We start from the raw sequence: 19,586 nt of genomic DNA on the forward strand, positions 1-19,586 counted from the left end.
AGACAGACACCCTCTCTACTTTTAAGATTAAGCTCTAAGCTTTTCTTCTTTTAATTTTTAATATTTTTTATTTATAAAGCTTATAGATCAGACTGGCTAAGGTGATCCTCAATGTCTTAGTTACACTAAAATAGGTGTAGGCTGCTGGAGACTTCCTGTGATTCACTGAGTGTTTTTCTTCAGTCTCTATGTGTTTATACACCAGTTTGCATTTAATCACTAGTTATTATTAATTTAAAAAAATGTTATTTCACATGTATAAAGGTAGGTAAATCTCACTGAGGCAAGAGGTCTCATATTTTAATAAATTTATTGTTGTTCTCTTCCACAGTATGATCGGTTTCCTGAGCCTGGATCTGCTGCAGGTTTCTTGCTGTTAAAAGGGAGTTTTTCCTGTCACCAAGTGCTTTTTCATAGGGGGTCATCTGATGGTTAGGCTTTTCTCTGTTTTATTGTGAGGTCTTTACCTTAAAATTTAAAGTGCGTTGAGGTAACTTTTGTTGTGATTCAAAATAAATAAAACATAACTGAACTGGATTATGCTGAGTAAGAAGAAATTCTTCTGTGACCACTAGACAGGACAGACTAACAAACACAATCAGGAGCTTTTATCCAGTGTTTCAGCTGAGTTCGTCACACAATGATTGGATCACCACCAGCAACCCCCACACCACAGCTGTCCCTCTCCAACAGCCAATCAGAAGTCTTGTCATTGTGTACAAACAAAAAAGTTTTGCGCCCTGCAGCCTTTAAATCAACCTGCAGTCAAGTATGGAGCAGAGCAGAGTGCACCACCACTATCTCCAACAAAAACTTAACCATTTGAAGGATGGAGCCCACCAGGCGCAGGGAGTCTGTTTGCAGGAGCTTGTTTGGCCCGGTGGACCACAGCCAGCTGCGCCGGGACTTGAAGCTGAAGCTTAAGGAGATCATTGAGCAGGACAGGCGGCGCTGGAATTTTAACTTCGAGTGTGAAACCCCGCTGCCCGGCCGGTTTCAGTGGGAGGAAGCCGCACGGCCGAAGGACGCTGCCCACCGTTCAGGTGGGGACAGGCCGAGCGACGGCGAAGACGGCGCAGGGACCGACCAGGAGAACTGCTCCAACATCACCAACAAGCGCAAGAGTCCCACTGAAGAGATGCTCCACAGGCTCTCCAAACCGGCAGCCAGTCTCAAAGACAATGCACGGATCACAGGTACAGGAAAATGAGTCCCGTTGGCTTTTGTTTGTTGGCTTATCGACAAATGTAATGCCAAGATATTGACCAATCTCGCGCTCCGATTTTCAGATTATTTCGCAAAGAGAAGGAGGACAACAACAAGAGCCAAGAGCATCCCGAATCATTTTCACGTCGGTTCTAATGAAGCAGCTCTGCGCAAGACTTTAAGATGAACATGCAGCTGAAAATGACTATTTGTTTTCATGGACTTGATCCCCACAACAAATTATTTTATTTTATTTTATTGTATGTTGGTGGATTTTATTTATTCTTTTTTTTTCTTTAGCAGTTTTTTTTTTTTTTTTTAGATTGCATCTCTTATTAGAATATTTATTCTATTTATGGATGTTATGAATGTTCTTCACTGGCATTTAAAAAAATCTGTTATACACTCGTGCTGCTAATCTAACTTGTTCTGAAAAAAGCACTATTTTGTTAGGTCATTATTGTTATATAAAATGAATATGTAGCACATTTCTGTGCATATTACAGTTTTAATAAACTGTGATTATTGATCATTACATTTTATGCCTGTTGACTTTTTTTTAACACCAGGAAACTTTTCGTGTAAAGTAACAAATTTGTGATAGTTTCATTTTCATCTCCTATATCAAACCTTTTTAATGTGAATTTTATCTCTAAAAACTCTTTCTTTGATAAAATCAGACATAGCCATTCAGAAGCTCATGCATGATTGCCAGTCAATACTTTACAGATCTATACTTGTCTAAGACATACACTGAGAACTGCAGCACATCAATAATACACAATGTAAAAACTACAGATTGGTAATATCCAAAACAATGTCCACCACATTTTGCACTGTGACAGTTTGCTGACACTGAATAGAGCTTAATCTTTTTATCCTCCGGCTGTCAAACGTGTTGTCAGTCTTGTCTTTATATGCAAGACACCGAGACTGCTTTTTCTTACACTAAAATGTTCATCTATTTATAGCCGTGCCCTTTGGTGAACAGATTTCTAAATTATTGGTTTTTCAATATGACTGCAGTCTTATGAGAGAGTACATCTTTAGTGTTTTTTTGCTGTCTTTGCAGCAGACACAGATGAGTAGGTTAATAAGTCTCTCTCTTTCGCTCTCTCTCTGAAGTCATAGAAGAAAAAAAAACTATTCGGGTTGTAAGTTTAGCAATTCAAAGAAGAAAATTGTTTCAGAGTAATTGCATTTTCTGGGTTCTATTATGAGATATTTCATAATCACAATTGTAAGAAATGTGCCGTCAGGCTTTAAATTATATCCATTAATATAAACTGTAATTGCCAAATTAGCCCATTAGAAAAGCCAAATCCCGCATAAGTATGTGCACTCCTGCAGTGTTGGGGTTTCAGCTCTAAAGAACTTCAAGAGGCCATCTGGCCTGAGAGCAGGATAATAGCAACAAAGCAGAGCGTGCCATCTATTTCACCTGCAAATCAGCCTTTGGCACTCCTCGACCCCCCCACCCCCAGGTCTTCCCTCGGCTTTTCTATTTTCACTTAGTCCCTGTTCATAGTCAAAGTTGCTATCATCCTTGACAAGTGCCTGAAGCAATACCACTTACGCTTATTCTTACTTTGCCTTACGATTGCTCAAATGTCACTTTCCCAAAGGCCACCTGTTCATACTTGCTACACAAGCAAGAAAAAAGAAAGACAATAACACTTTTAAAAGGCTCGGTGACGTTGCTAACTGTGTTATTTCTGAATGGGAGACAAATGATCATTCACTTTGTTCCAGTGGATTTATTTTTCAAATAAACGTGTCAAAAATAAATAGCAAACTGTCCCATGGGTCCATAGGTTCCCATAGGATAGAGGATTCCCAGGTTTCCAACTCCAGCAGTAATTACATTCCTGAAAGAGAAGCATTACAAGCATCAGTACATTATCTGTGAATTTAACTGTCACTAACAAGCCTGCAATGATTGTTTCATGCAATTCTAGAGTGATTTTGCTGAGAGAATAAGAACTGTTCCTTCATAATGACCCATAGGTTGATTAAAAAACAAACAAACAAAAAACAAAAAGCATCCTGCAAAGAGTACTGCTTTGTTTTTGGCTGATTGGGATTTCATTAAATTGTCCAAAGTAGAAGAAATTGCAGAAAAGACACGCATTAGGACTTCCACTTGTGTTTGATCACTCAACAAATACAATCTGAGGAAATTGTATCCTTTGATGCGAAGCAAACTGCTGGCAAAATTAGCATGTTAGTGTTTTATTTCTTTTTTCTTTCTGTATGAAATGTGCCTTACAAATTGCCTCACCTAAGCAGATGCTAAAGAAACATGAAAAAAAAAATCAGTTCATTGTAGCTTTAGGACATAATGACTTTCTGTATTGTTTGATTGTTTATAACGCAGATTACTCCAATATCCCAAACAATCCACGCCCTCCCTGTAATGAAACTCTCCCCTCACCCTCTTCCTGATCGCCACAAAGGCCAAGCACCCTCAGCACACTTTAGGAGGGTGCAGCCCATTGTTGTCCACACCAGAGGCAGATGGTCATTTGGGCCCTTTCTCCACATGGGTACTTGTATGAAGGAATGCCTGGACACCCCACGGATGGTCAGCAGGGAAAAGGTCACCATCTGCCGCTCAAAGGTCAGCTGTCTAAAGAGCATGGTATTAGCCATGCTTTTGACTGTTTCAATAAGCTGGCGAGGACACGACACACAGCTCCACCTCATTGTGTTAAAACATGAGTGATGCAAAATACTTGTGGAAGCAGTGACTTGAACGGTGCTCCAGACATTCAAGACAAGGACTCTTAGTTGGATTATTTGCTTTCATTTTTAGTGTGAAATACTGACTTTTTTTGTTTGCTTTTCCTTCAAAATACCTATTACAAAAGAAAAATGTCTTTCTGTAACTCAAATATTTATCTCACTGGTTTTAGTGAGAGATTGCTCGAGGCCAGCAGACTCAATACATAGACACTCAGTAATAATTAGTTCAATCTTTTATTGCTACGTAAAAGTTGTGCTAAACAACAAATAGTAACTGAAACTGTATAGTAAATAATGGCATATATTTAAGTAAAACCTATTAATGTATAAGAACAATCTCAAAGATGAATGCAGTTTAATGTATTATTTCAAAGAAGGCTTGGTAGTGATGACTTTAAGATATTTTATTTATTCCAGATTTGGGAAGTTTATTTGCATTTTTCTTTCTCAATAATTCGATCTTGCTTTGAAATTTCAGTAATCAATATAGTAATTAAAATAATATAATAATTGATTCTAAAGCAATATATGCACCTTAAGCTTTTACGGATTAAAAAACTAATGCAGATTAAAAAGTCTGTAAAAAGGTCAGCTACAATGTAAATCAGCACTTCCTAAATTTAAGACTCCCATGATCAGTTCAGAAACCTGGATGTTTTCTGTGGCTCACCCAAACCTCTCATTAGAGCTTTGGTCATAATATAAGCCAAAGGTCATGTTTTTCCTTAGTTGCAATTTAACTCATTGCTTATGACACGTCATAGCCCCTTTCTTTCTACATACTTTCCCCCATTATTATGGATATATAAGGCAAATTCAGGATCAGAAATCAGCCAGAAAAGTAATCATATCATATCATAGCATACAAATTCACTTTCAACAACAGCCCACCTGAAGTACCATTACCATCCACTGGGGGGAAGAGAGACTACTGACATAGTCTAAAGAGCTTGGAAAGAAAAGCGTCTGGACTTCTTCAAGTTGCTTGAAGATGTTTGACCTCTCATTCGAGAAGCTTCTTCAGTTATAAGGTCAAAGGGTGGAGAGCCCCATATTTAAGTCCTAGGGGTGTGTCCCCCAAGGGGGTGAGAACCCCCTGTTGATCCTCTACCTAATCAAACGATTTACTGAAATAAATCATATGCTATTGCAGGATAATGCTTGAGAAAAAAAGTAACTCAGACTGTAACAGGATTGGCTCATAAAAACATGAACCATTGAAAGTTTTTTGCTTCACATCACACAGGCATGATTATGATTACTGCATTATTTTATTGTCAAAAGAGAAAGGAAATCTTCACATTAACAAAAAAGTGAAAAAGTGGAAAACAGTGAAAACAGCCTTTCATTTGGGATTTTCAAGTGATATATAGAAATGTAAGGCCCCTAAGAGTAATAAAGTTACTGCAAATTATTATAATTTCTACATATGCATATGCTAAACAGGAAGAATGGAGGTTGAAGTTGCAGGGTTTTTGGCATTAACCTGAATAAATGTTAAGTACAATACTCAATCCTGGCAATTACAAAGATCTAATAGCAATCCTTAAGAGATATTGCAGTGTTGAATTATTGGTTTTCTCTCACAGATGTCCATATTCCCCATGGTCTGCTGGGACATTCATCATAAATATCTTATATTATACTAAAAGAAGAAAAACTTGGTGTTTGCTTATTGGTTTCATCAGCTCTCATCCTGACTGCCAGTGGTGCTCGGGGGCGGGTTGGGGCAGACCACTGTGCTGGCGGTGTTGGAGGAGGCATACAAAGAGGGTGAAGATAGCTGGTCATAGCTTGGCAGGCTGTCCTGGCTGGGGAGGACGTTACAGGTCGGTCCGAGCCTTGACCCGCCCCCACCGTCGCCACCAGCATCCTTCTGTTCCAGCAGATATGCGAGGGACTCCACAATGCGATTCAAAGTCTGGTCCATGTGTGTTATCTGTAAGAGTTCAATCAAATATTCATTTAAGTGACAGCTATGACACCAACAGTGCCTCTTAGTAATTAAAATTAAATTAGGTTTGTTTACTTGTTAAACGAAGGAGCTACGGTTACGTTGTTCATAAAGTTTTAATTAACCCGTGTGGCACAAACAGCATCTTTAGTTTGGGCCAATTATTTTAATGATTGTAGTTTTCATGGTCAGTTATGAAACACAAACTAAAGTGATGTTTATTACAGGATTATGAGATGAAAATTCTTTAAAAGCTTTAGACGCAGTTTGATCTTTTTTTCATCCAATCACAAATAACAAAGAGAAAAAAATCACAGATGTATATAAAAACTCAGGGAGGGAATTGCACATTGTGTTCCTTTTTCTTTTCTTTTTTTTTGATGCATCTTTGAAATACATGAAAGCAAACAGTTCCTCTTTTTATGCCACAGAACTGGAACAGGCTCTTAAAGTTTTATATTTGAATCAACAAAAACGAGGCCACATGTGCACACATACATAGTGGCTCATGTTACATTACAGTAAACAAAGGCAGCTCTTGTTGCATTACCCAGAAAATTCCCAAATGCAGTTTATTTTCAAGGGTTCACTGAATTGTAAATTGTCATTGTAAACATCCTCTTGGGATAACCCTTGTGAACGGCTATAAAAGCTCAAATTATAGTGCAAGATAAATGGAGACGGAATTAAATATTTGACTTTTCTCTTGTACAAAGAAAAGAAAGAATCTCAAACTCTACAAGGCTTGTGAGTGTTACTGTATTTTTCCACTGAGGTTGCACAAATCCCACCTTGTCCTCCATCCTGTTGAGTCTGGATCCGATAGAGTTGTTGCCTTTGTCTTTGGCTCGGTCTTCAGAGGCAGACAACAGTCAAGTAAATAACAAGACAGAAGGATTAGGTCTGTGGTTTGTACCATAGCTGCTGTAATGTATTTCGAGAAGTCAGTGGAGTGATTCATTACCTGAACCTGTCTGGAACAAAGTTATCTTCCCTAAAGACTGGTCCAGTCTGGGGGAAACAATGGGAGCCTTAAGTTAGAGGAATATTTACACACTCTCTCTACTTCCCCTTTCATCTTCCTAGATCTTCTCCATTCTTTTTTTTTTAAATTTATCTCTTTGCCTTTGACAGTATTGTACACATATATCCATGCTGTACTCAGGGGATATAATTCACATGAAGCTCATCTTATTTAAACCATTTACCGTCTCTGAAGCTCCTTGATGCGCACCATGAGATTGAGGTGACCCTGGGAGTACTGTTCAATCACATCTCGCACATCATACGGTTTACGAGCTTGCTACAACAGAGAGTTTCAGATTGTTTAATCAAAACGTCATCTCTTTTATTACAAATGTCTTGTCAGGATCAAACCCGTACGAATGTCTTTACATGCCAGAAACTGGATATTCTTTAGAAAATTATTCTGTCAAAGAAACTTATGTAAAAAAAGAAAGGTTTTACTCATGGCATAGAAATAATAAATTAGTTAAGTCAAGTCTCGGGTGAACAACAACACATGACATGACATGTTTGTTATTATTTCTTTAACAAAAACTAAGCCAAAATTCAGGAGACAGTGTGTGAAAATCTAAGTACACACTTACTGCTTTCATAGAAACTAAAAGGGTAACATTAGTGCACTAGTCTTATTGCTCATCAGCAAGTTTGATGACTGCCCTGGAGCATTCAGCAGTGTGTTAATACGAAGCCAGCGAGGAAAGACCATTGCAACGATCTTATCTTAGATAAGTAATTGTTGCTGCTCATTAATCTGGGAAGTGTTACAAGGCCACTTTAAAACAATTTTAAGTCCATCGTTCCACAGGGAGAAAGATTATTCACACATGGACAACATACAAAATAATTTCTAGAGTTACTATGAATGGACATGTCAGCAAATTCACTCCAAGGTCAGGCTGTGCAATGCTCAGAGAAATTGCAGAGAAAAAAAGGGGCCTTAAGAGAGCTGTGCATGAATGAATGCCTGCAAATGTTGTAAAGACGTAAAAAATGCTGTAAAGTTCCCCCACAATGACATGAGAGACTGATAAGTCATGTAGAAAACAATTACTTCAAGTTATTGCTGCTGAAGGTGGTTCTACAGCGTACTGAATCATGAGGTATACTTAGTTTCTCATCCACTGCTTCTTCTTTGGCTTGGTTCTTTGTTAAATAAATAATCATAAAGTTTGGTATGTCACACTTTTCCCCCCTTTTCGAATCTTTAAATGATTCGAATATAAATTCGAATCATTTAAAGATCTGGTAAGGCCCAGACGATTTTTTTTTAAATTATGCCCCAAAATGTAAAAGTTTAGAACAGAAAGAGAGTGCTCCTTCTCTTCCACAGATGTTTGGTGAGGTTTAGAAACCAGATATAAAGTAAATCCTGTATACACAGTAATTTTTATTAATTTAATATCATGGAAATGTTATTGTGACTGACTGATAAAGAACAAAAAACAAACAAACCACTGAACAGAGGTTAGCTGGACATAAAGTGAAGTGGAATTATTTTTTTTTATACTTGAAAGCAAAGCAAAAATGCCATAGCTGCCACATTAACTTACAACCGAAACAGAATAAAAAAAATCCTGAGATTGTCTCTTCAGTTTTTGTTCATTAGAAACAATCCAATACAAGCTTTTTCTTGTGGCACAGCTAGCGTTTCATGGCTTGAGCTTTTGATTAGAATTAGAGAAGTCATAAAAGCGTTACTAACATCATCTAAAAGAAAAAAAAAACATACAGTATAGGACTCATATCCAGATGTACTCATCTTTTTTCCACATCCAATTCAAAAACCTATTACTATAATGATGCTGCTGATCTGCAAACTCAGCTGAACCACTGCTCATTTGCAAACTCAGCTGAACCACTGCTTGCTGTGACCCTGGAGCAAAGTGTATTATTGTTGCTCCCCAATCTCTTTTGTTGTGTTTGATGTTTGCACAGTGACAGTGTGACAGTAAATAACAGTACAGTACTTAGTTAATAACTACTGAAATGTTAGAAATGAATAAATACTGCTTAGTGAAACCAAGCTGTTAGCAGGTGTTCAGAGTATGCAGATAGGTTACGCAATTTTAAGTAGAGCACATAAACATCAATTATTTCCCAATGTGTGAATATTATTCTTTTTTGCTATTAAAAAAATTGTAATAATTACCTGGAAATTTCTCTTGGCCACAAAATAACGCATTCTCTGGATCACCCGGATGGCTTTTCGGTGAGACTCTGTGAGTCTGTGAAAAACACATTTGCATCAAGGTTGGTCGACTTCAACCTGTTACACTTGTTTACACCCCTTCTTTCACTGAATTGAATGAACGTGGCAGACATTAACCTTCATACCTGAACTCTTATCAGTATAGGCAAAAATATTAAGTTTCATTATTACTGCTCCATCTACATCAAAAGCCTCTCCTCTATTACTTGTCTTCCTTTGAATGTGATGAAGGTGAGTTACAGAAAGAACAAAGGCGGGTAATTTTCAAGGTCTGCACATTTCTCGAAAAATCATTAGCACAAAGCTTAGAGTGATTGTCGGGCATTTAGCCTCCATTATTATGTTGTGGGAATTATTAAATAGGTATTACTTAACAGGCTCATTACCCTGGAAAAGCAGTGAGCGAGTATGTGAGGTGGGAGCGCAGCGAGTTCTTTGTTAAGTCCGGTGTATAACAAGGTAGGTGAGAGTCTCATAATGGACTTTTCAGAGGCAATGCAATGGGCTGATTTTCACATACAGCTTTCATAACATTTTGTCAAATTAGCACTATGAAACGTCAATAATGTGTTCCTGAACTATTATAGAATCCATTTTACATCATAAAAGGATTATGTGGTAGTGATATAAGCAGAAGCCAGGCAGTGAGACAAATTTCTTTTAGCTCTAATGGCAAATTGTGACTTCTTCAGAAAAAAAGGAAGCATTTGAATATCAAAGATGTTTCTTTAATATTTTCATCTACCATCAATGAACACTGTGATGTGAACATCCTAGGGATCTGTAAGGTTATAATCCTTAAAGAAATTGTTAAATATTTTGGAAATGGAGCTTATTAAACTTAAAAAGAGGAGATCTAAGACTGGAATTAAGAGACAGTTTGTTTTACGTAGCACAAAGAATAAAAAGAGGAGCTTAGCCTTGCTCTATCTAAAGCATCCAAGTCTACCTATTAGCAAGCTTAGTAATTAACTCTGTACAGATTTAAAGGGGATTATGTGCTGGACTACGTATTCCTCAGTAGAAACCAAAGTCACTATGATCATTTTATGTTCAACAGAGATCTTAACGAATAGTCAGCTACATTAGTGGTTCGAGACAAACATGACGCTTAACGCACCCAAAGGAAAAAGATTTTTTAAATCCTGTTTGGGGAAAGTCAGCAAACATTTTTTTCATTTCTTTTATCAGATTTAATGGGTGATTTTATAAATGCAGTTTTTAATGTCCTGGTGACATTAGATATTCAGTGCTTCAAAATAAGTACCTGATGTGTTGAGAAGTGAGATTCTACAGGGCTTGAAGGAAGTGAGTAAGCATATTTTTCACTCTCATTTTTTTGTAGTAACAGCCATCAGTGAACTTTATTAATGTTGATCATTATCATGGTCTGAGTACATCAGTCATTTAGTCTGCATATATATGTGTGTTGCAGATGCAAAAGTTTTGATCTTTACTCCACTGGAGTCACCAGGCAACATGTTGGGCAGTTTTTTAAGTCAACATCAGAATTCAAATCCACCAGCTGACTGGAGTGTTTCTGTGTGGCGTTTGCATGTTCTCCTCATGCATGTGTAGGTTCTTTCTGAGTACATCACATCTCTCAAAGACGTGTGGTTTAGGTTGATTGGAATTTCTAAATTCCCTATTAGCCATGATTGTGAGAATGAATGATTGTCTGTCTCTCTCTGCGGCAGCCCTGTAGATGGACTGGTGACCTGTCCAGAGTGTACTCTGCCTTTTGCCCTATGATAGCTGGGATAGGCTCCAATCCCACCTGCAACCCTAAATTTGATAAGTGGAATGAAATCCCATGGATTAAAGCCTTAGCAAGATTAGAAGGATGTCTTTGGAGCCGTTAGGGGATACTTGATTGTGCTATTTAATATATACAGTGCTATTTAAATAGCACCTAAATGTGCTATTTAATGCAGTAAAGGCATTTTGATTACTATTAGTGCCATATATTCTTTTAGAATGGTCTACTGAGCAGTGTTTTGTCTTCCATCGGATGCCTCTGAGGAATCAAAAGAACTCGGTAACGTGTTGATATGAATAATTCATTATTATTAGCTGTCATGCTTTGACAGTTCAAAAAGTTACTCTTACGATCAGTATTGTACCAATGGTTTTATTATCACTATGAGTTATGAGGAGACTTTTCAAATAGGGGCAAACATCCATAAAAATTTTTAAGGTGACATGGATTCTGACTGACTGTGTCTCTACATTGAGAATAATTGATAATATAACATATAAGTAAATACAGGTGGGTTACATGCAATAATACATGCAATTCTTTAACTTTGGAAAAACTCATTTTGCTGCTGTCTGCTTCTGCGAGGTATGTAATGAACTCAGAGAGAAGACTTCCAAAAACAGCTGAAATCTACACTTTGTGTATCTTCAAACCCCTGCCTTATATTTATTAGTAGTAGTGATCAATAATGTAGCCCACAGAGTCTGTCTTCATCATAGAAATTTGTGCTTTAAAAAATATGAAACCCAAGCAAATAATGGTTGTTGAACATTCCTCGAGTGCTTTTTGTGGCTTTTTTGAAAGGTCTAAAGGCACATGAACTCCGCTTTTTGTACTGTCGACATTTTTATGCTGAAATGTCGAAAATGACTGATATTAAAACGTTGTTTTTTTTTTAATTCCAATCCATTCTTTATTTGCAGCATTTAATTAACCTTTATCTGATTTGATGGTTTTGTTACAGACTTTAAAAAAGTGTTTTTTCTTTTCTTTTACAAATGTGGGGATTCAATTGTGTTAAAATGTACAAAACAGTGATGTCATGTTTTGTGACGAGGACCCAGGCACAGAGAGACTTGATGAATTTAAGAATCTTATGATTTAATAAAGAAATTTGCAGACTTGCACAGAGATGGTAAAATTATGATGACTGATAACGGAAACAAAGACAACAGAGGACGAGGACAGGGAGGAACAGGGGTTAAATGCACCAAGGAGACAGTCAGAGAGGACTCAGGACAACTGGAGACATTTAAGGATGCAGGGACTGACAGAGACAGGGAAGAAGTCTCATCGTGACGAGTACAGTTTATCTTGCTTGGCTGGGCAGCTCTCTGGGTGCTCAGCACCCCCAAAGCTCTGATCCTAGAATCGCCCCTGTTCCAAATGCTTCATGTGATTGGTATAAACAAAAATGCAATGTGAAAAAGATTTTCAAAAAAGTTTCTATTGAGCTTTACATTTTTGCCTCACACACTTTTTTTCTTTTATTATGACTTTAAAAGCTCCGTCTTCTGGGTAACTGGGTGTGTAATTTTCGTTTGTTTGGGACAAATGTTTGGCAGTTTTGTTGAAAGTCTCAGTACCTCGATTATTATCAATTTGCCAAAACATAGCACTGCAAAGTCAGAACTGGCAGCTGCAGAAATATGACTCCTGGGAAGTATTCCATAGCGAGAATCTATACACCACGATTTGTACCAATGACTAAACTGAGCTATTCTCCGGTCTTATAAATAAAATAAAACTGACAAATTGGTGTTAAATATGTAACAAAGCGTGTAATCAAAGACAAACCTGGTGAAGAGAAACACATTCTTCAAGGGTTTTTTTTCTCTCATATTTTTGGTGTTGTCTCGTCATGGATAACACAAAGAGTAGTATCTTATAATGGCACAATGCAGCATGGGATTTGATGTGGCGCTGCTCTATGAGAACAGCTGGTTACGTATTTTGAAGTCAGCAGAGCACAGAGTGATCTTTGCCAACAACGCTGCTGCATGCATTTCCCACTCTGCATCATTACTCCTCCGTTTAGAAAGAAGTCCCACGGGTCAAAACTGTCGCTCCATTTGTTTCACTTACTGTGCACTCACATTGCACTGCAGTTACTTAACACTCATTTCCTCATATCACTCTCAGTCTCTAGCTGTGCAAGTGCCTCGGCAAATGCAAGTGATTTTTTTTTCCTGATACACACTCATTACACAGTAGAGACACGAGCCCTCTGGGGTTTGGCATATTTCAAAGGTTAATTACAAATAGCGGGAAAAAAACAACAACCCTAAAACAAAATGCATAAAAACCTTCCCTGTCATGGTCATTAAAACGAACGTACACATAAACACAGAATCCTATGGTGGTAAACTCACTGTGACACTGAGGAGGCTGGGGCCAGTTCATTCTCTCTCTCTGGCTCCAGCTCCATGTCGTCTGCAAAGCTGCAGTTCCTCTGGAGCGCGCTGGGCGAGTGGACTTTTAAAAGGCCAGGGCTTCTTTTCACTGCACGTTCACCCACAGACACCCAGAAACACACTCATTAGACTTTAGCTATTAATATGTGTCTGCAGTGACACTGCAGATAAAGTTTCCCTGTGTACATCCTGTTCAAACAGGTTTTGCGATTTACACTTACTTACACATTTAAATGTATTCTAATTTCTCTTAATGCACTAATGTTGTGTATGCTGATATAACCAACAACAAAAATATGCCCATATGTTGCATTAAAAGTAACATTATCTGAAGACAGTGGAAAGGGGGGAAAAAGACATTCCTATGGTAGCTTTCAGAATCGCTAGTGATTTAGTGAGGGCTTGTGAACTGTGGGAAAATTAGGCCTCATGTGACCTGGGATCTTGACTCTCCAGAGCTCTGTTTAGGATTATAAAAGTGCTGTATTTAGATGGGAAAAGAGATCTGAATTTACAGCTACAGTCATCTTGCAAAAACAGGGAAGAGAGGAAACAACTCCGTTTGGATAGACACAGATGGGTTTTTTTTTTTTATGTAGATGTTCTCAAATGCAACATGCCAGCAGGGTGGCACTTTCTGTTCTTTGCCACATAAACTTGGATAAAGAGACTTTTTTGTGTCTTTTAAAATGGTAAAATTTAATTTAAAAAAAATGAAAGACAAAATGTAACCCCTCAATTATCCAAATCTGCCGCTGGAGTGTTTTGAAACTGCACCATTAAGAGACGTATGACACAACAGGTTCATGATTTTGATGTGTGAAATAAAAAAAAAATTAAAAAAAAGGTGTTAAATGGCACTGCTTGAAATGCACTGTAAATCAAATGATCTTAAGTGGTGTTGTCATCTGGTGACAAGACTTGCCCTGACCAGCACACTGATATTTCTCAATAACAGAATGCAGGAAAATGTTTTAACTCCCTGCTGGGCAGCTTTTTAGATGAAATGCCAAACATTACTTTGCATATCATCTAAACACATCAGACCTTTAGTCCTCTTGGCAACAACACTTCAAACTGTATGTAACATCACACATGATGAAACCAAAACTTGTTGCAACTAAAACTGAAAAATGAAGCCAGCACCCCAGTGCCAAAAATCTGCAGTTCCTGGAATGACCACTTGAAGTCGATTTCAAAAGTTCTTAATAGACATCCATGTTCAAATTTCTAACTTTACAACAGAAATATGCATTTTTTTCTTCTGGGAAAAGGCTTCAATCTCTACAGAGGATTCTCAAATGACATCATATGCACACCGTTGGCCTCCTCCATCATAAGGGAACCACAAGGGAAAAATGTGTAATCCAGTTGATGAGTGGTTCCTGGAAGCTGCTTTCATGCCACTGGGTGAAGTTGGTCATAAAGAAGGTGCTGCACCAAAAACCTCCTTGGTGTGGTTGAAGATTGCTGCAGCTTTTACATCAAAGATACTAATTTTTTCTATAAACCTTCGCTTTTATAAGAAAACTTATAAAAGTGCAACACAAACTCGACACAAACTGGAAATTGAGGGCATTTCCCTTCAAAGTAAGAGTTGTGCCTCACTTGTGTCACACTTTTATAGTTTCATCCCCATTTGAAGAGTAGTTGGCAAATGTTTGCAGTCTCAGACAACTTGCCATGTTTCCTACGAACTGTGGGCAACTGGAGTTAGGAACCAAAGCAATCACATACAGGCATCTTCTTTGCGACCTAGCAACAGCTAGGAACCTCCAAGATCTATTTGGTAATACATATTTTTCCCTTGCCAGATTATTGTGCACCGTCTCTAGGGCATCGTGACTGAGGTCTTGCTGAATTGATTATACATAGTCACACATCAAAAATGGTGGACCACTTAACATCACGTGGTTAGCAGTTGTAGGACCACAAAACCTCACTAGCTAATTTTCCTTCTTATGACATTTGTAGAGGGGTTTAAATTGTTAAGGCATTAGCATTATTTGCATTATTAGGGGCCTGGACACTTTGAGAGACAGGAAGGTGCCATGAATCGACTATTCTGTAGGCTGTGTATTTTCTCAGGTGTCCATTTTGTGCACAACCTTTTTTTTTGGTGGTCATAATTAACATCAATCTAACAAGAAAGCAGCAGTAAAGATGGCGAAGGTCAGAATACTAAACTCAAGGCTCCAAAACAATAATCCACAACCTCATGAGTGCCATCTCTTTGGCCATGTGCACTTTTTATATGAACGCCAGACTGTATCTTCAAGGCAAACAAAGTAACATTAAAAACAACATTAAGCTCTGAAGTTACCTGGAGGTGGTGAGCTGAACTGAAGAGAGGACAAAGATGTCCAGGACTGCTGGCGATCTGAAGAATACATGATGGAAAACACAAGCATAAATTATTAACTTTAATTATCCTGAAAAATGAATGTGGCACTTGGAATCCTTTTTCATAGTCATTAGTCATTAAGAAAACAACACAACATTTCATTACCTCATGGGTGCCTGACTAAGAAAGCATGCTGTTATAAAACTTGACAATGACAAAAAGTGACTTGATGGGCTGTTAAAAACAAGCATTAGGAGAGGATAGCGAGTGCGCAGAGGACGTGACCAGGATGTGGACACTAACATGCAGCTCACCACATCCTCCCAGAGTGTAGAGTCCTGCTAAATCAGGCATAAACACAAAGAGAAAAAAGACACAAGCAAGGAAGTAGGCAGTTAAGTTGAATGGAAGAAGCACAATGAGAATTAAAAAGAGGCAGAAAGACTTAAAATGTAAAAAGAAATACCACATCTGCAATACACCTGATAGTTCCATTTATTATGAACTGAAAAACACTGATGGAAAATTACTTTCCTTCAGTTTTTCCACTCTTGCAATCAAAATTATAATGACTTGTATCTATTTTATGTAACCACATACCCAGTGAACAGAATTATGAGGAATAAATGCCCACACAGCAGAGATAACCAACAAGGTTAACGCAGGGATGAAATTGTTCAATGCAGAAGACAGGATACGCTTTTAGTGTAAGCTGACAACTCTGTAAGGAGCTAAGCACTTGAGCCAGCATCAGTGCCTGCATCCCCTCACCCCAAGCATACAACAGATGGCAATGTAGCAACTTAGTAAAAAATGGACGTGTTAAAAGCACCATGCTGTAAATGTAAGATGTGCAGTAGACCTGTAGCATCAGAGATCGTGAAGTGCACAGACATGCATAGAACCGTACAATGGTGCAAATTAAATTCTCCCCTTGTACTGAGAAGTGAGTGCAAAGCAAAACCATTGGCACTGTTGTGTTGGTGGTGCTGCAGTCACCCATGTAAGCAGCTTTTCACATTACCAGATTGTGTTAAAGAAAGAGGTTATATAATGAGGGCCTGAAAAGAGTAGCATCCAATTAGATGTTTATATATTATGGATGTGCTAAAACTATCCATATTTATCTTCTTGAAAAAGTAAACAGATGATCCTCTCCTGTGTCTTGGTTGGTCAGTCTACTAGATCAGGCTATCCATTAATGTCCTTCATACAGCAGTGAGAGGAGTAATAATGATGATCTTTTGAAAAGGTATAAAATAGGCTACTCGGTGAGCAGAACAACATTAGGGAATACACTCTGAGAGAAATGAATGAACATGGAAAATGAACTGACAGGGGAAAAAAAATGAAAGAGGCATTTTCAAGGATGATATTGAATTAGTCAGTATATGTTACTTCAGCAAAAGTTCCACAGCTTGTTTTTTGATGAGAACAGCTCAAATATTCTCAGCCCCAAAAGGCTGCAGCCCCCACTCTCCATGACAGGATGTTGTAAACCAGGAAGTTAGAAAGTGGGGCATATGATATTTTGGAAAAGTAACTCACATTCTGATTTGTTTGTATGTAGGCTTTAAAAGGCCACATAGTCCCTTGAATGAGAAAATCTGTGACTACACTGACCACAAGAATGGGAGCGTTAACATTAAAGGGTTTAAGGTGACTGCTGATTGCTAAAGTTGGCCACAATCTAATTGCATATTAAATTGTGTCTGTGCAATGCTATGCAGTGTGCATGCTCCACATGCTCCACAATACATTTAGTTCAATTTGACTAATGTTAGATGTGTTGAGTAGTTTCAAATGGCTCTTAAATACTAATGCAAGGACAGTGTTTCATTGTACTGTCTAGCTCGTGATTCAGGCTGTTTTCAGGAACATTTCTATCATTTATACATTAAAGTAAAATAATGTAAAAAAGTCATTCAGTGTCAGTGAAAAGTAAAAGGGAAAACTTTGACCTGCTGGTGGCACTACTCCTGAGCTATTAGAAAAGGTTTGATTTGAAGTATTTAAAGTGAACTCATCAAAGTAGTTGGAGTACACAACATAATCTTAAGTGACACTGACAGGATGCAGTATTGATTTGAATACCTTCTTTATTTGACTCCTAGTTCTTCATCATTGAATCAGCAGCACTGTTTGTTGTGCAGATTTTTACAAGTTCAGCAGAGGACCCTTGCAGTTCATACTCATCAATGCAACCTCACGTTATATTCCTGCAATGCGCTCATCTATTTTTAATGTTTGGACTTTGTCCTCTTCACCTGCTGTGGACAGCCTTATATCTGCAGTTTAAATTCAACATTCTCTATTTTCTGTATCATGAAAGAATTTTTGGTTTGACACCTGAGCAGCGCTAATGAAATCTTTACTCATTAAGTGATGCTGTGAGTATTGATTCTGATTTGAAGGAAAGAACAGGCACCACTCCATATATCTACACACTTGCAACAAACATCAGTCTGTTTTCTTCTAGAAACTGTTCTTCACTCTTTCAATAGGTTTTAGTACCTGTGCCAACAGTGCTGTAAACATCTGAACTCATCTCCCTCCCGCTGTCAAACACAGAGTCGAAGGTGATGCTCGGAACTGTGGGGGAAGTTGGACCATTATCCTTGTCACTGCTCTTCAACTTCTTCCTCAACTTCACCTGTTCGAGAAAATGCAAACAGCTCAATGAAGTGTTTGGCTGCAACTTGAGTGACACAAAAAGGTAACCGTGTTCACCATGTGGGAAAAACATTTGGAGTTACATTTTGATTTTGCAGCCAAAGTCTCAACTGTCAAACGGAATTAGATTTAGCAGCCAACAAACCTTCGTAAACATAAAGGCATATCAGTCGCCAAATTACGTGATGTAATGATCTTCATAATCTGCCTACCTTTCTCTACCGCCACTCTCTGTTTTAAAAAGTGTGGAGCTGTCAAGCATTTAAATAATTTATCATTTCTGTTGATGATAATTACATGGAAATACAGTAGGAGGATCAGAGTCTAAAAAGAGGGCCAAAATAAACACTGTTACTGACTGCACATAAGCAACATTTAAAAACAGATGCATTAGTAGATGTATGGTTGGTTGCAAAGATGCTGAATAATCAATATCATTATTAAATTGCCTCTGGCTGTCTTACTTGCTGACTTTTTTCCCCTTGTCAGGCGTTTCTTGTTTGTTTTTATGTGTATCTTTTCAAAATCTGATATCCAGTCTTGTGATTCTGTTATGCTACAGTAATGGATGATTTTCTTAAATCTAACTAGTTGATTAAGCCTGTCTGATAGTAGAGAGTGAGTGAGGGGGTTGAAACCCAATCTGACATTAATTTATGAAATTATTTACAATAATTCTGTTTATTTGTTTCTATTATTTTTTTCTATTATTACTATTATTTGTTAGCCATTACTAGTCGGAAAAGACTGACCTCTCTCATAAGAACTATGGTGTTTCCAGTATTTTTGCATCGATATCAGATATCAGATTTGCATCATTGAGTGCAGTCTAAACATCAGAAACAAGTTGCAGTATAAAGCAACACAATGCAGCACAGCAGACTACAGCCTTGACAGTGAGCACATAATAACTGAAAAACAAAAACAGCCTACATAAACCTTCATGGAAACCTTTGTAAATTTAGGATTTACAGTATTGCAGGGGTGTTGCTTCAGACTACATTAGTTGCACTTTGCCTGTGTCTAATAAACGGGAAACCGGGTGTATGAAGCAGTTACAGAGAAATCTATAAAATGATTACTAACCGATTTCTTGGGCTTGGGGGTGGATAGAGAAGAGGCAGGGATGTTTGATCTTTTTCTCAAAAACATCTTGAATGTGGCAGAATCAAAGTTCTCCACCGCAAAACATCTCCACGATGTCTGGAGGGGCATAAAAATAGCAATACGTTGGTTGGACAGGACAAATTTCATGC

The 19,586-nt window shown here is 37.9% G+C and overlaps 2 protein-coding genes across 2 annotated transcripts in view; one reads left to right on the forward strand and one right to left on the reverse strand.

The window, feature by feature from the left end:
• The first annotated feature begins 795 nt into the window (after positions 1–795).
• On the forward strand, positions 796–1,393 carry cdkn1ca (cyclin dependent kinase inhibitor 1Ca). The gene is made up of 2 exons (XM_026158374.1): positions 796–1,196; positions 1,290–1,393. The coding sequence occupies exons 1-2, from the start codon at positions 830–832 to the stop codon at positions 1,391–1,393; spliced, it is 471 nt and encodes a 156-aa protein (XP_026014159.1). The 5' UTR covers positions 796–829.
• A 3,894-nt stretch (positions 1,394–5,287) lies between these two features.
• kcnq1.1 (potassium voltage-gated channel, KQT-like subfamily, member 1.1) overlaps positions 5,288–19,586 on the reverse strand; it is a 44,827-nt gene continuing 30,528 nt past the window's right edge. The window contains exons 9-17 of the mRNA XM_026161486.1: positions 19,417–19,533; positions 18,172–18,310; positions 15,637–15,693; positions 13,272–13,401; positions 9,081–9,156; positions 7,114–7,208; positions 6,870–6,916; positions 6,697–6,758; positions 5,288–5,890 (exon numbers count right to left, since the gene is read on the reverse strand). Coding sequence (XP_026017271.1) covers positions 5,636–5,890; positions 6,697–6,758; positions 6,870–6,916; positions 7,114–7,208; positions 9,081–9,156; positions 13,272–13,401; positions 15,637–15,693; positions 18,172–18,310; positions 19,417–19,533 — 978 coding nt within the window. The 3' untranslated portion in view covers positions 5,288–5,635. The remainder of the gene's footprint in view (positions 5,891–6,696; positions 6,759–6,869; positions 6,917–7,113; positions 7,209–9,080; positions 9,157–13,271; positions 13,402–15,636; positions 15,694–18,171; positions 18,311–19,416; positions 19,534–19,586) is intronic.

Source organism: Astatotilapia calliptera, chromosome 1 (assembly GCF_900246225.1).
Source record: "Astatotilapia calliptera chromosome 1, fAstCal1.2, whole genome shotgun sequence".
NCBI lineage: Eukaryota > Metazoa > Chordata > Actinopteri > Cichliformes > Cichlidae > Astatotilapia > Astatotilapia calliptera.

Coding starts and splice junctions, on each gene's coding strand:
- cdkn1ca (XM_026158374.1), top strand. CDS start 830: ATGGAGCCCACCAGGCGCAGGGAGTCTGTTTGCAGGAGCTTGTTTGGC. Junction 1,197..1,289: donor AGACAATGCACGGATCACAG/GTACAGGAAAAT, acceptor TCCGATTTTCAG/ATTATTTCGCAAAGAGAAGG.